The sequence below is a fragment of the Tachysurus fulvidraco genome, chromosome 15 (genome assembly GCF_022655615.1).
Source record: "Tachysurus fulvidraco isolate hzauxx_2018 chromosome 15, HZAU_PFXX_2.0, whole genome shotgun sequence".
Lineage (NCBI taxonomy): Eukaryota > Metazoa > Chordata > Actinopteri > Siluriformes > Bagridae > Tachysurus > Tachysurus fulvidraco.
This window is the reverse complement of record NC_062532.1, coordinates 8,617,935-8,632,411: the sequence shown is the minus strand read 5'-3', so window position 1 is coordinate 8,632,411 and position 14,477 is coordinate 8,617,935. Positions and strand designations below refer to the sequence as shown.

At 37.9% G+C, this 14,477-nt stretch overlaps 1 protein-coding gene across 1 annotated transcript; it reads left to right on the top strand.

Annotated features, from left to right (window-relative positions):
* Window positions 1–1,355: 1,355 nt before the first annotated feature.
* tfap4 (transcription factor AP-4 (activating enhancer binding protein 4)) lies at window positions 1,356–14,322 on the top strand. Its single transcript, XM_027141658.2, has 7 exons — window positions 1,356–1,729; window positions 4,175–4,340; window positions 6,072–6,170; window positions 9,638–9,808; window positions 10,359–10,508; window positions 11,669–11,836; window positions 12,022–14,322. The coding sequence occupies exons 1-7, from the start codon at window positions 1,545–1,547 to the stop codon at window positions 12,169–12,171; spliced, it is 1,089 nt and encodes a 362-aa protein (XP_026997459.1). The 5' UTR covers window positions 1,356–1,544; the 3' UTR covers window positions 12,172–14,322.
* The last annotated feature ends 155 nt before the right edge of the window (window positions 14,323–14,477 follow it).

Genomic DNA, 14,477 nt, shown 5'->3' with positions numbered 1-14,477 from the left:
TGAGGTTTAATCACTTCTTTACAGTTACAGAGACATGTAGAATCTATGGCCAAGATACACTGAATTTGTTTTTGACAGATTTTTTCTGTTACCTGTTCTTTGTAGACCAGTGCAAAAAGGAACATTTGATTCGCAGTATGATTTACAAACCCAAAAATCTGTGCACTGATGATTGTTTATTTATCTAGGCTGACCACTCCTGACTGAATCAATGAATCGGTGGTGAATAGCAAATCTGAACTGAATCAGATTTTATACGATTTTTTTAAAATAAAAAATTAAATGTCCTATGTCTATGTTTGGTATATAGCAGAAATATGTATTTTTTAAAATAATATATAGTATTCAGTTGGACTTTGGGATGCCTTTAACCAATCTGGGTCCAGTTACCTTTAGCTGGTTCATTCTGTACCAGTTATGGGTTTTGTCTTTTATAGCCTTTCTCTCATTTAAAAATATGTTGGCCTAATGTGGAACAAGTTACAATTGACACTAAAATGTATCCGGTATTATTGCTAACAATATTAAACTAATGTTCGCATATTATACGGGTAAATTCACACATTGTGTCTAACACCCAAACCACGTCAGCACATAATGTCAGTCGCTAGACCTTTTTAACACATTTCAGATAGACTTTTAACCAAATGCTGGACACTGCGTTGGCTATAAAGCGTTAAAAACAGTTCACGGGTAGTAATAACGCTGGTATTTAGTACATCAAGTGATACATGAAAACACTTCCGGCTTCTCCAAACCCGCTCCCATTTTGTTCCTTCAGAACGTGTGCAGTGGAGTTTACTAAAGTTGCTTTTACACATCGGGAGTGGCAGCGGATTCGGGAGCTGTTCTGTTCCTCCTCTTCCTTTCTTCACACAAGCAAAATGGTGTACGAATTGAGCACGAGGGCGCGCGCGTGTGTAAGCGCCTCCCTCCCTCGCGCTTGTTACTGTTTTTGTTCAGCGCTGCCAAACTCGTCAGCTGAGCTCGTGCACACTTCACTACTGTACAGAGATGTAAGCGCGCTCGTGACGATGAAATGTTTCATTTAGTATACACTATAAATAATATATCTATAATATTTAGTTTTATATTAAATAAATGCGCTTCAAATATATATATTTTTTTTTACAGTTAACACAAATAAGACATAACGATTGATTCGCTGTATAGTAAAATGTAAGTGCTATATGTAAGAAGCTGAAGTTGCTAAGCTACATGGTAGAGCTTAAAGAGTGATTTGTTTACATTGGAAATTGAGCTTCGTAAAACACGGCGTTTTTGTAGCGCTGCCTGATTCCTACCAGCTGTTTCCCGCCTTGAAAGACACCCGATCAGCTGCAAACACACACACACGTACATGCAGAGGGAGGGAGAGACACAGGGGGAGGGAGACAGACACAGAGAAAGAGCGCCACACACTACGAGGGAACCCCATCAGCTGGAAGTAGAGTATCATTACAACTCTTCAGCCTCAGCAGACGTTGCTTTCGTATGCAAACAACGGCAAAATTCAGTCCTGTAGTCTAGATTGTTTTTATTAAATGCGCAATTGCTCGCGAATACAACGTAGAAAAGAGCGACGATTCATAACAAGCGACGTGTTGAGGAGACGCGGAGTCAAAGCTGGAGAGGAAAGCATGGAGTATTTCATGGTACCAGCTCAGAAGGTGCCCTCCTTGCAACATTTTAGGAAAACGGAAAAAGAAGTCATAGGGGGCTTGTGTAGGTATGTAGGCACACGTTTTAAACTTTCTATTCTGTGATAATTAAGCGAGCACGATTTGTTGTTCTGTCGCCGCGGAGCAGTCACAAGGCAACATGCTTGATGTGATCGCCGTGTTATTGTGTGCACGGAGTCAGAAGGAAAATAGCACAAAGACCACCTTTCTAACGTTAAATCGCTGTCAGGGTTACAGTTTTTAAACTACTGATTTTAAACTAATGCTACTTTGCACATAATGCTCGTAAATCCTCACATTTTGTATGTAACAAACACAAACCACGTGGTTCCCTGCACACCACGCCGCTGCTCTGCTGCAAGGCGATTCCAAATCAATGGGCTGGTTTTAAGCGGGTTTGAACGTTTCGGATGATTTTCTGATTTGTAGGTTTTAAGAAAACGATATAGAGGGTAATTGATCATTTTTGAAAGTTGAGGCCGAACATCGCGCTGCTGCACGCGGTGTTTGTTGGGTTAAAGAGCGGGCTAAAGTTATTGTGGGCAGTGCGGCCATGCTTGTGGCTTGTGCTACAGCGAGGATTCGCCGTCGTCTAACTCTCAGCTCGTCAAACGGAAAAATCTATTAAACCACGGATTCTGTGGGACTATAGTTTTATAAACTGGAACGCGTTTGTGCTTCTAAAAGTGCAACAATTTGGCGGGAGAGCGCGCTTTCTGTGCTCGGACTGTGCCTTTATTCCCGTAGCTCTGCCATGCTGCCGCATGGACAAGCGGAGAGGAAGCTGTTAGAGAAGCTTTGTTGTAATGGCGGAGGGCTGGGATTTGTAGGGTTACACGTGATTGTATAAGGGTTAAAACGTATACTGAACACATTCTCTAGTTTTTACGTCTAGATTGTGAAAGCAATCACGCTAGTGAGTAGTGCATTCATAAATTAATAAGGCTTCTTTTATAAGGGGGTGTGTGTAGAGCAAAAGGCCCGTCAATGCGTCTGCAGCCTGATATTAAGAGGGAGGCGGGGCGGCCTGTGGTGGTGCCGACGAGCCTTCTGGGAAATGTAGTGCTCTTCAAATTCTTATTCACAGCATTGGAGTTGTTTAAACTGCAAGAGAAAACTTTTTAACGTTTCTAACATTGATAGAAATTGTCGTTCAGTTCTTCCAAGTCAAGGCTTTTCATCGTCAGTGATTGAGGTTTTTTTTGGTTTTTAATTCTTTTAGAATTAGTGGTGTTTCTAATTTGAAGTATTTTCACACAATTTTAAGTGCATAAGTTATTTACATAATGTGCATTCGCACATTATTGCAGTTCCCTATAATGACTAAATGTTCATGTCCACCAGAATGTTTACTCTATAGTGCCGCGTGGTCTTTAGCGCTCTTTAGAAAGGAATTGTGGGTTTAGTAAATTGAATGTTTGATTTTCTTGTGTACAGGTTTACTTAAGTATTACTTGTATTTACTTACCTCTACACAATTCACAAAAAAATCTTTTCTTTCCTGATCCAAGGTTACTGTCAGGGTTACTGTAAATTGCTCCTAGATATGAATGGGTGCTACACACCTAGTGTTCTTGCAAGTGTCTGGTTTTCTGCAACCTTCATATGGATAAACTGAAAATGAGTGACTGTCATATAATAATATAATCCTGAACAAATAATCATTATTCTCATAATAATCAAATTAGAAATTGTGTAGCCTTGCTGTTGGTCATGATTGATTATTCATCATGATTTAATCTTTACAAACAGTCGCCAAAACCCACCGTGAGAATACTTTGTATTACTTTGTATGGCTAAGTTACCATTGTACATGTGAGTTCAATAGTGTTACACAGCCTTAGGGCTTTAAATGAAGTCATTGGATAAACTTTTTTTGCGTAGTTGGTGTATTTGGTGCTGCTTAGGATCTAAGGATATATGGACAAAGCATGTGCAGTATCTGTGTTGGTGCATGTTTTATGAGAAATCTCAAAATATGATAGAGATGAAAGTTAATTGAAGGACTTCCCCTTTGTCTCCCCTTTGATTTAGTTACTAAGCAGAATAAGCAGTGCTTACACTGCAAGCAAGTGCTTATCTTGGTGATAAACATGACAAATTGGTTTTCACCTTCTGTCTAATAAAATGTAATAACTAATGTCTTATTAGGACTAATAATGTTTTCCATTGATCACTTATACTTTTTATCCATGATGAGTGAACCATGAGTAGCCCATTTTAGGTGATTTTAAATGCACTTGTATACATGTAGTTAACTTAGATGGGTGATTTAATAAACAGACCCACATGTGGCAAAATCTTAGGAAAATATTTTGCTTATGTGGTCATTTTCAAAATCACAGGAAATGTTTAAATATATGTCCATATTTAAGATGATTATGAGAATATTTCTAAATAATTTTAAGTGCTGTTGTGCTAATTATCTCAGAAATGTTATTCACCTGTGATTTTGTAATTGTCACAGGATGAACTATTGTTATTCCCTCCAGTTTAGCGAACATCCCGCTGACACCAGAGACAGCACGGGACCAAGAAAGACGCATTCGCAGGGAAATTGCTAACAGCAACGAGCGCAGGCGCATGCAGAGCATCAACGCTGGTTTTCAGTCACTCAAAACACTCATCCCACATAGTGATGGAGAGAAGTTGAGCAAAGTGAGTAACTTTCTCTAAAAAATATGCTGCAGTAAAACCTTTTACAATAAAAGTGGAGAAATACAGATGTTAACTTCTATTATTTTAATGTAATGAATGCTGCTGTGTTTAATAATAGGTGGTGTACAGTTGATTTGGATAATCATAAGATTACTGGATTCTAATCTAGACATATTTTGCCAATGAAACAAGACCAATTTAAACAATTAAGAAATGGATTTAACCAACATAGTACATTTAATAAAATAAATATTGTAATTGTTTGAGCATTTGCCAAAAACTGTAACCAATTTTCTATGCCAAATTTTCAAACCATCGTGATGTTTATTTGGATAATGTATAAAATGTCACATTTTTAGCATTTTTATAGTTACATTTAACGTTGTGGGACGTCTTAGAGACAAGCTAGTTCCTGTTCTTACTTGGCCATAATGAACAGACATTCCCTCAATAGCTTTGCTGTTTTTTCTGTGTTCCTCTCACCCGATTGGATGAGACGTCCTTCAGTGCTGATAAATTGTAACGTGTTTACACCCGAGATTTCTTCCATAAATGTTAAAATAACATGACCAGATTAATGATTATATACTTTAGTTTGTTGAACATGACATTTTGAAAATCTGTGTGTTTTTAGTCTTAGATTTAGTGGGGTGTTTGCCATACAAGTCCCTATGTATAACTGCTTCTATAGTAACAATAAAATATTAGAAGCAAACATGCACCTTCAGCCTCAGCTTAATTCAGTTGCTGTCTGAGTTCAACTGGGCTGGTGATTGATTTGGCCTGTCTTAACATTTCCACTTCTTTTCCCAGTCCTTTGTTGTGTTGGCAGTGTATGCCAATAAGATTGGATGTATTTCTCTGTAAGTTAGCAGACAGATTGTGGTGGACTTGTAAGTCTTGTTTGCAGTAGCCAAATTGAATTCACATTAATCGAGATTGGTGAGCAAAATTCATGTAGCAGCCAGTAAGCCCAAGCCATGATCGTGTCTCCAACATCTTCGATCAGTGATCATCTGGATCATGAGCAATTTTTTTTCTTCTGTTCATTTTGGTAGAGGTTCATTTTGGTCCCAGAACTTTTGTGACTCATCTGTTTCTTTGCAACTTATCTGCCCATCCAGATATTTACTGCAAAGTGGTTTACATCTTGTATAACCTGTTTCTGCTCCTAAAGTCTTCTTTGAAAGGTGTATTATGATTCATTTACCAATGCCCCATCAAGGTTGTTAGAGACCACACACACCCCTCAATTGCAAGAGTATACACCCTGCCGTACTGCAAAAAGTTTTCAAAATAGTTTAAGGAACATTCCCCATCTCTTAATCTGAAGTCCCATCTATGGATGCTCCACCTAACACCTTGCACAGTTTTAAGGATCTGCTGTTAACGTGATGGTGCCAGAAAAACGCAGTAAATGTCAGTAATACAAACTTTTTTTTTTTGTTAGTTCATTTGTTTGTTTGTTTGTTTTTGAATGAAGCATTGGCATTAGCAGGTTATATGATAAGTCATGTTCATTCTGTGCTAGTTGAATTGTATTTATTGCATTTATTGTATTTATCCTATCCATTTGTTTTATATAGAAACTGCTATTTCGATTTCTTTTACTATCGATTTCAGAGACTTTATCTTCCAGTGTTCATATTGGCATTGGTCAGCTTGGATAATGCCAATTATGCCAGTGTCAAAGTTGGTGTTTTTTGATCCTTTGATTTTCTTGACTTCTAGGCTGCAATCTTACAGCAGACTGCCGAATACATATTCTCTTTGGAACAGGAAAAGACACGGCTACTGCAGCAAAACACGCAGCTTAAGCGATTCATCCAGGTGAGCTTTGGCAAACTGTTTTAACTTCTGTCTATCACAAGAAACAATTTGTGTGATCTGTTCTTGTGTATTATCTCTATGTAATCAAGTCATGGCTGCCAGTGCCAGAGGTTTGAATATTTAAGAAACTGTTAAATTCCTGGGATTTGTCACACAACAGTTTCTAGCGTTTACACAGAAGGCCGTGGAAAAACAAACATTCTATGGACAGAGGCTTTTCAGGCTGCCACACATTGGTGATGAGAGAGATCAGAGGAGAATGACCAGACTGGTCTTAGCTGATAGGAAGTCCATAGTAACTCATAACACACTACTGTGGTGTGTAGAAAAACATAGCACCAAACCTTGAGGTGGATGCGCTTCAACAGCAGAAGACAAGATAAGGTTCCACTTCTGTCAGCTAAGATCAAGAATCTGAGGCTACACACTCAGACTGGACAGTTGATTTATCTCCATTTACATAATTTCCTGACAAAATAATAAACATGCAGGTGAATCTTAATAAATAGGAATGTCATGGAAAAGTTAATTTATTTCAGTAATTCAAATCAAATAGTGAAACTTGTGTATTATATAAATTCAGTACACTCAGACTGAAGTAGTTTAAGTCTTTGGTCATTTTAAATGTGATGATTTTGGCTCACATTTTTTAACAAAAACCCACCAATTCACTATCTCAAAAAAATAGAATACTTCATAAGACCAATTAAAAAAAAAACATTTTTAGTGAGTTTTTGGGCTTCTGGAAAGTATTCATTTACTGTTTATGTACTCAATACTTGGTTGGGGCTCCATTTGAATTAATTACTGCCTCAATTTGGCATGGCATGGAGGTGATCAGTCTGTGGCACTGCTGAGGTGGTACAGAAGCCCAGGTTTCTTTGACGGTGGTCTTCAGCTCATCTGCATTTTTTTGGTCTCTTGTTTCTCATTTTCCTCTTGACAATACCCCATGGTGCTTTTGGCTGTGTGGGCAGGTGCCAAATCCTCCTGGAATATGAAATCAGCATCTTTAAAAACCTAGTCAGCAGATTATAGCATGAAGTGCTCTAAATTTTTTCGGTTAACTGGTGCAGTGATTTTGGTTTTCAAAAAACACAGTGGACCAACAACAAGGATGACATTGCACCCCAAATCATCACAGACTCTGGAATCTTAACACTGGACTTCAAGCAACTTGGGCTCTGAGCTTCTCCACCTTTCCTCCAGACTCTAGGGCCTTGGTTTCCAAATGAAATACACAACTTGCTCTCATCTGAATAAAGGACTTTGGACCACTAGGAAACAGTCCAGATCTTCTACTCCTTAGCCCAGCTAAGATGCCCCTGACATTATCTGTGGTTCAGGAGTGGCTTAACAAGAGCAATATATTACAACTTTAGCCAAATTCCTTGACACGTCTGTGTGTGGTGGCTCTTGATGCCTTGACCCCAGCCTCAGTTCATCGTGAAGTTCATCCAAATTTTTTAATCAATTTTGCTTAACGAGCCTCTCGATGCTGCAGTTCTCTTGGTTGGTTGTGCTTATTTTTCTTCCACACTTTTCCTTCCACTCAATTTTGTTAGCATGCTTGGATACAGCACTCTGTGAACAGCCAGCTTTTTTGGCAATGAATGTTTGTGGCTTTCCCTCCTTGTGAGGGGTGTCAATGATTGTCTTCTGGACAACTGTCATTTCAGCAGTCTTCCCCATGATTGTGTAGCCTAGTGAACCAAATTAAGAAACCTTTGCAGGTGTTTTGAGTTGATTAGCTGATTGTCACCATATTCAAATCTTTTGAAGTGGTGGGTTTTTGTTAAATGTGAGCCAAATTCATCAAATTAAACATACCAAAGACTTAAACTACTTCAGTCTGTGTGAACTGAATTTATATAATACACGAGTTTCACTATTTGAGTTGAATTACCGAAATAAATGAACTTTTCCATGACATTCTAATTTATTGAAATGCACCTGTATCCCCCTTCATAACATGCTGTAGCCAAGTTGTTTTGGGTTTTTTTTCTGTGTATGCCAATGGAACTATTGTGGAATTATATCTGCTGTTCAGTGTGTACTTCCACACAGTTATTACATATAGTATTATATATTTTAAGTTACATTTTAGGACCAAAGATGCATTTTGCAGGACACAATTAATATAGGTGATACACACTCAAATTACTTTATTAGGAACTCTATATTAGTACCCAATTAGAATTTTGAAAGCTAAGTTGAATTGGCTTTCAAAACAGCCTAAAATCTTCATAGCATGGATTCAACAAGATGGTGGCAACCATTCCTTTGTGATTGTGCTCCATGTTTACCTGATTCAAATATACAATTCCTGCATATATATTTCGGGGGCAATTTCATTCTGTGAATCTCTTTCATTTACATTTACAGTTGCAGCATTTGGCAGACGCCCTTATCCAGAGCGACGTACATAAGTGCTGATCCAAATCTTTTGGATTCAGATCCAGTGACTAGGAAAGCCAGACTCCATTGTCTCATTTCAACTGCAGGCTACTTGCTTTGTGTCATGAGATATTACCATGTTGAAAGTAGCCATTAGAAGATTTGGATGAAGGGATGCAGATGGTCAGCAACAATACTCCTATAGGCTGAGGCATTCCAGCAGTGATTTGTATTAATGGGCTCATAGTCTGCCAAGAAAAAATTCCCCACACCATTACACTGACCTCTAATAACTGTACTGTTGACACACAGCATGTTGGGGGTCCATGTCCAGCTGGGTCTAGCTATAATTTTCAGTCTTCTCCTGTTTTGGTGAGCCTGTGCCCACTTCAGCCTCAGCTTTCCGTTCTTGACTGACCAAAAGAAACCAATAATGTGGTCTGCTGTTGTAGCTCATTCGCCTCATAGTACATCCCGTGCATCCTTTCTGTTCACCACACTTGTACAGAGCATTTACCCCAAGTTTTGTTAGGCTGGATAGTCTCCTGTAACCTCTCTATAAATAAAGTGATTCTGTCTGCAAAACTACTGGTTATTATTATATGTATTGTCTTTTAATGCACCACAAACACCAGAGAATATTGTGCATCCCAGGAGATCAGAAGTTATAGAAATATTAAAATGAGTCTGCTTGACACTGCCACTCTTTAAATAGATAGATAGATGGATAGATAGATGGATAGATAGATGGATAGATAGATGGATAGATAGATAGATAGATAGATAGATAGATAGATAGATAATCACTGATCACACAATTCTGATGGTTGATATGGACATTCCTGAAGCTGCTGACCTATATATGCATAATCTTATGCATGGTATTGCTGTTACCTCATAGGCTGTTTAGATAATTGTTTGAATGTGTACAAATATTCCTAATAAAATAAAGTGTTCTTAATAAAATACTCTGAGGTTTTAATCTGCCTTAATTGGTTCTGTATCTTAAATATTTAATAACATTGACTGCCTTTAAATCATTTTCACTTTTACCCTTTCTACATTCACAGGAGTTTAGTGGCTCATCCCCCAAGAGAAGGCGTGCAGAAGAGAAGGATGAAGGAATAGGCTCTCCAGATATTATGGAGGAGGAGAAGGTGGAGGATCTGCGGCGAGAAATGATTGAACTCCGGCAGCAGCTGGAAAAAGAACGCTCAGTGCGCATGATGCTGGAGGAACAGGTGAGGGTTGTCTTGGTATATTGCAAGCTGACACAGTAAATGTCAGTAACTTTTAACTCCAGATTTCTGCACAAAATTATTTTAAACCAGAAGAATACTCAGTTTAAAATAATTTAATGATATATAAAATATTTTTGTCAATAATTAGTTTCAGGAAAAACAGACATTTTTCACCAGGAACACTTAAAACTACATAAGATACCAGAAATGTGTTTGTAGCAAGACATTGGTTATACAATGTTCACAAATTCTTGCCATTTTAAACACTCTGTGTTCTGTAGTAACTTTATTTAACTCTGTTTGGTATACTTGTGCCCTGGCAAGAAAAGCAAATAAATTTAAACACTAATACTTGGGTAATGAATATTATGACACAAGATTTGTTACTGCAATATACTACAGAATATAGTCTGGTTGAAAATTTAGCTGTACTGTACTGCTTACTTTATTTTAGAATCCTGTTTATGGTGGTTCAAAATAATATTGCACCTTGGTTCTTAATCAAATTTCTCGACTGGCCCTGTGTTTAAAGTGTGTGTTTGTGTAATAGATTCGCTCTCTGGATGCCCACCTATACCCTGAGAAACTAAAGGTAATCGCCCAGCAGGTGCAGGAACAGCATGTGCAGACGCAGGCTCTGCTTCGCCTGCAACAGCAAGAACAGCTGGAGAGAGAGAGCAATCCTGCTCGCAGTACACAGGTCAGACATGAACGCATACACAACCAATACACTTTCTTTTACACTTATGCACAAAAAAGATTGTGGAACATAGTAATATGCAGTATGTACAGTGCTCAGCATAAATAAGTACACCCCCTTAGAAAAGTAACACTTTACACAATATCTCAATGAACACAAATACAATTTCCAAAATATTGACAGGACTAATTTTAATATAACATCTGTATAACTTATAACATGAAAGTAAGGTTTATAATAACTTAGATTACACAGTTTTCAATTTGACTCAAATTAGGGTGATGCAAAATGTTGTACACCTCAAAACAAAAACTACTACATCTAGTATGTTGTATGGCCTCCCTCATTTTTAATGACCGCAGCAAGTCTTCTAAGCATGGAATGAACAAGCTGGTGACATTTTGCAACATCTCTCTTTTTGGTTCTTCAAGAATGACCTCTTTTAGAGACTGAATGCAAGATGGAGAGTGATGCGCAACTTCTCTCTTCAGAACCCTAATTTGTGTAAAACTGAACATTTTGTTCTCAAGTCATATAATTAACCTTAACTTCATGTTATAAGTTAAACAGATGTTATATTAAACTTAAACATTTTGGAAATGGTTTGTTGAGATATTGTTTAAAATGTTATTTTTTAACTAGGATGTACCCATTTATGCTGAGCACTGGTTTGAAGCCAAAGGGTAGCCACACACAATGATTTAGGTTTTTATTCTGTTTGAGCAATTTTTTTTAAACTCATTAAACGCAATTGTATTTTTGAAATCATTATTTCATTACAGCATTTCTTCACACATGCTTAAAACTATTGCACAGTAGTGTATTTCCTTGTTATTTCAGGCATAGTGAATAGTTGAACATTTAAATAAATAGCAACCAAATAAGAATAGAAAAATGGAGCATACTGATTTATTTTACAACACACAGACCAAAAAACTAATTTGCCTTCTTGATATGTATTGCATAATTGTCATTAATGAGTGCTCATTTTGTTTATTAGAGTGGATTTGGTGATTAGTGTACAACATTTTCACTGCCATAGGATGTTTTTCGTTGATAATTTATTGCATAATATTTTGCATTGCATACATTTTCTGTAAACTGAGACATTGTGTTTTTGCTCTGCAGTAATCTTCTCATCAATGTGCCCCCACCCCTAGGTATATTCCCCAGTCACACCATCCGCCCCCACCCATCACACCACTGTTATTGTTCCTGCCCCAACGTTGCCACCTCCTCCCCATCATGTCACAGTGGTAACGATGGGCCCTGCCTCTGTAATTAACACAGCCTCAACATCACGACAGAACTTGGACACCATAGTTCAGGTAAAGTGCCTTCAACACAAGACAACCTGTGAACACACTTTTTTGAAATGGTATGTCAATGGTCAAACTAACAGCCCTCTATTTGGAATAGTGGTTTGGGAGCAAAATCAGGCATAATCCGGAATTGTGTAGCTCACTGTTTTGGCTATACTTTCTCCATTTAATTTTTTTTGTGTAATCCTTAGGCTATTCAGCACATTGAGGGCACACAAGAGAAGATTGGTGTGCCTGAAGAAGAGCAGCGTCGGGCAGTCATAGTTACTCCGGGCCGCACCTTGAATGATGCCGCAGACTCAGACACTGCCTCTGACAATGAAGGTTCTGAGGACTGTTAACTCCACCAGGCAAACTGGGTGGCCATATGGAGGGGCCTCCTACAGACTCTCTCATGCCCTCTCATTATCTCTTTTTCATATAGGCATACAAACCCATAGGGTAGGAAATGGATTAGTCAAACATTCAATGAACAAAAAAGCCACATCTAAATTGCAGACCTACCATCTCACTCACATACTCTTCTTTTTTTTCCATTCATACATTTTCAATAGGCCTCAATCAGCTCCCATGGCTTTTCGTCTATGTTCACCCACTCTCTGCTGCTCTTCTCTTAATTGAAGAGGTTCTTCGGCCTTATTGTCTCTAACTTATACTCTCCCCATTTCTCCATAAAAATTTGTACCTGTCATACTTTTTATGTGATTAAAATATTAAACAGACAGTCAAAACATCCCCCAGTTCTCCCTTCTTACCTAGTGAGGCTCTAAAGCACCACTCTGAGCTTACCTGACTTCAGAAGCCAAATGTACAATTCCTTTGGCTTTTAATTATTAGAGGAAATGAAATTAGTGGTGCCCAATGCATGAAGCATACATATTACTGCTTTGTGCACTTTGTAATAGGTATTTGGAGGGTCTTGGTGGAATGTGCACTTGGTGTCAATCACACTCAGCTGGGCTGGGTTCCCAGTACAATAAACACATGCAGGCAACCCAATATATAACCCATATATAACCACATCAGACTCTTAGTACTGTTTCTAATGCTGGCCTTTTTTTTTTTTTTTTTTTTAAATAATGTAAATAAAATTTTAATAAGCTAAGTTGGTGTTCTGCAGAGAGATGTATTTGCCTTGTGTGTGGTTCTGCTAGCATCATACATACTGTGCTGGCATCATCTATTTGCCTGAGGGTCAGTCTCTAATCATGAAAAGTTGGCAGTAGCACTTGCAGATTTCTCAAAACAAATAAGCACTCTATGCAGCTCACTCAACAGCCATTTGCTTGTATTGCCCCTTTCTGGAATTTAGATTATGTCTGTCCTTAATTTTGTTTCGGTCTTTTCTGTAACTTTTCTGTAATGTTGGTAAAAAGCTGCACTGAAGTTTGGTAGGGTTTTTTTGGTAGGGGTTGGACCTACACACTTGCTCTATGCATTCAGTGATTGCCTCTGCTTGTTGGAATTTTTTTTTTCTTCATCTTTGTGCTTTATTATATGTACAAAGAGAGATTCCTATGTACATGAGTGATAATCTGGCAATTTGCCCATCTAATTGCAGCTGTATGGTATGAAGGGCAATCTGAAACATCCAAATGTTTGGAGAAGGAGCAGAAAAGGATTGCAGTTTGCAAGACATCCTATGTAGGTGTGTAGGGAGATGACAGTAGTTTGCTTTAATCTGTTTTGGAGAAACTGTCTGAGGCTCAAAATTATTCGAATGACCAGTTTTGCCCCATTCCATTTTCCCCTCCCATGGCACTATGGCATAAATATGGGTTACTATTTCAAACATTCCAGAATGTTCTCACAAGGTCTATGTTCAGTTTTCTTTTGGCTCTTTAAAAGCTGATAGGATGGGTTTGACAAATTTGTGTATAAATTTGACTGAAACAAATTGTTGGTGATATAACAAATTGTCACTTACTGTCAGATGTTTGCTTTCTCTGGCCCTGAACTGAACACTGAGATTCAGGTTTCAGTGCTGATTGCTGAGAAACAGGGCATGTGAGATGTGTGTGTGAAATATATATATATATCACACACACAGGCACTGCTTTTTCCTGGTTTCTATTTTATAATGTCTGTTAAAAAGCTATATAAGAGACTGTCAGAGGTATGTGACTGGGGGTTTAACGAATAGTGTATAAAACGGATCTAAAGCACTTAAGATTTTTTTTTTTTTTTTTTATAAAGATATCTCGTAAAAAGTGAAGCCCTTGGTGCTGTGAGTCCAACCCACACAGCTGTTGAACCCTTCTTGACGCTTGGTATGTCTGTCTCTGAAGTTTCTAGACTCATCCCCTCCTGATCTCTCCTTCCCTCCCTTTTCATCTGTCACTTCCTTTTTTTTGTTGGACACACTGTCCCATTTGGTTGTTGAAAAGCTGTTATATTTTGTTCTTTTTTTAAAGAAAAAAATGGGGGAAAAGAGGCATGTGCCTTTGTAAAGACAGAATAATAAAGTTTGTACTTTGTTTTTTACAAGTTAATATTGCACTGTGTTTATTTCATTTTTTTTATATCCAGGTTTAAAACCTGTAATTGAAAAGCAATCTAACAGAGTTCACCTCTGATTTCTGGGTTTCACATATCCTTCTGTATCCACAAGGTACTCTAGTTTCTTTCCAACTCTCAAAAACCTGTT

Coding starts and splice junctions, on each gene's coding strand:
- tfap4 (XM_027141658.2), top strand. CDS start 1,545: ATGCGCAATTGCTCGCGAATACAACGTAGAAAAGAGCGACGATTCATA. Junction 4,341..6,071: donor ATGGAGAGAAGTTGAGCAAA/GTGAGTAACTTT, acceptor CTTGACTTCTAG/GCTGCAATCTTACAGCAGAC. Junction 9,809..10,358: donor GCATGATGCTGGAGGAACAG/GTGAGGGTTGTC, acceptor TTTGTGTAATAG/ATTCGCTCTCTGGATGCCCA.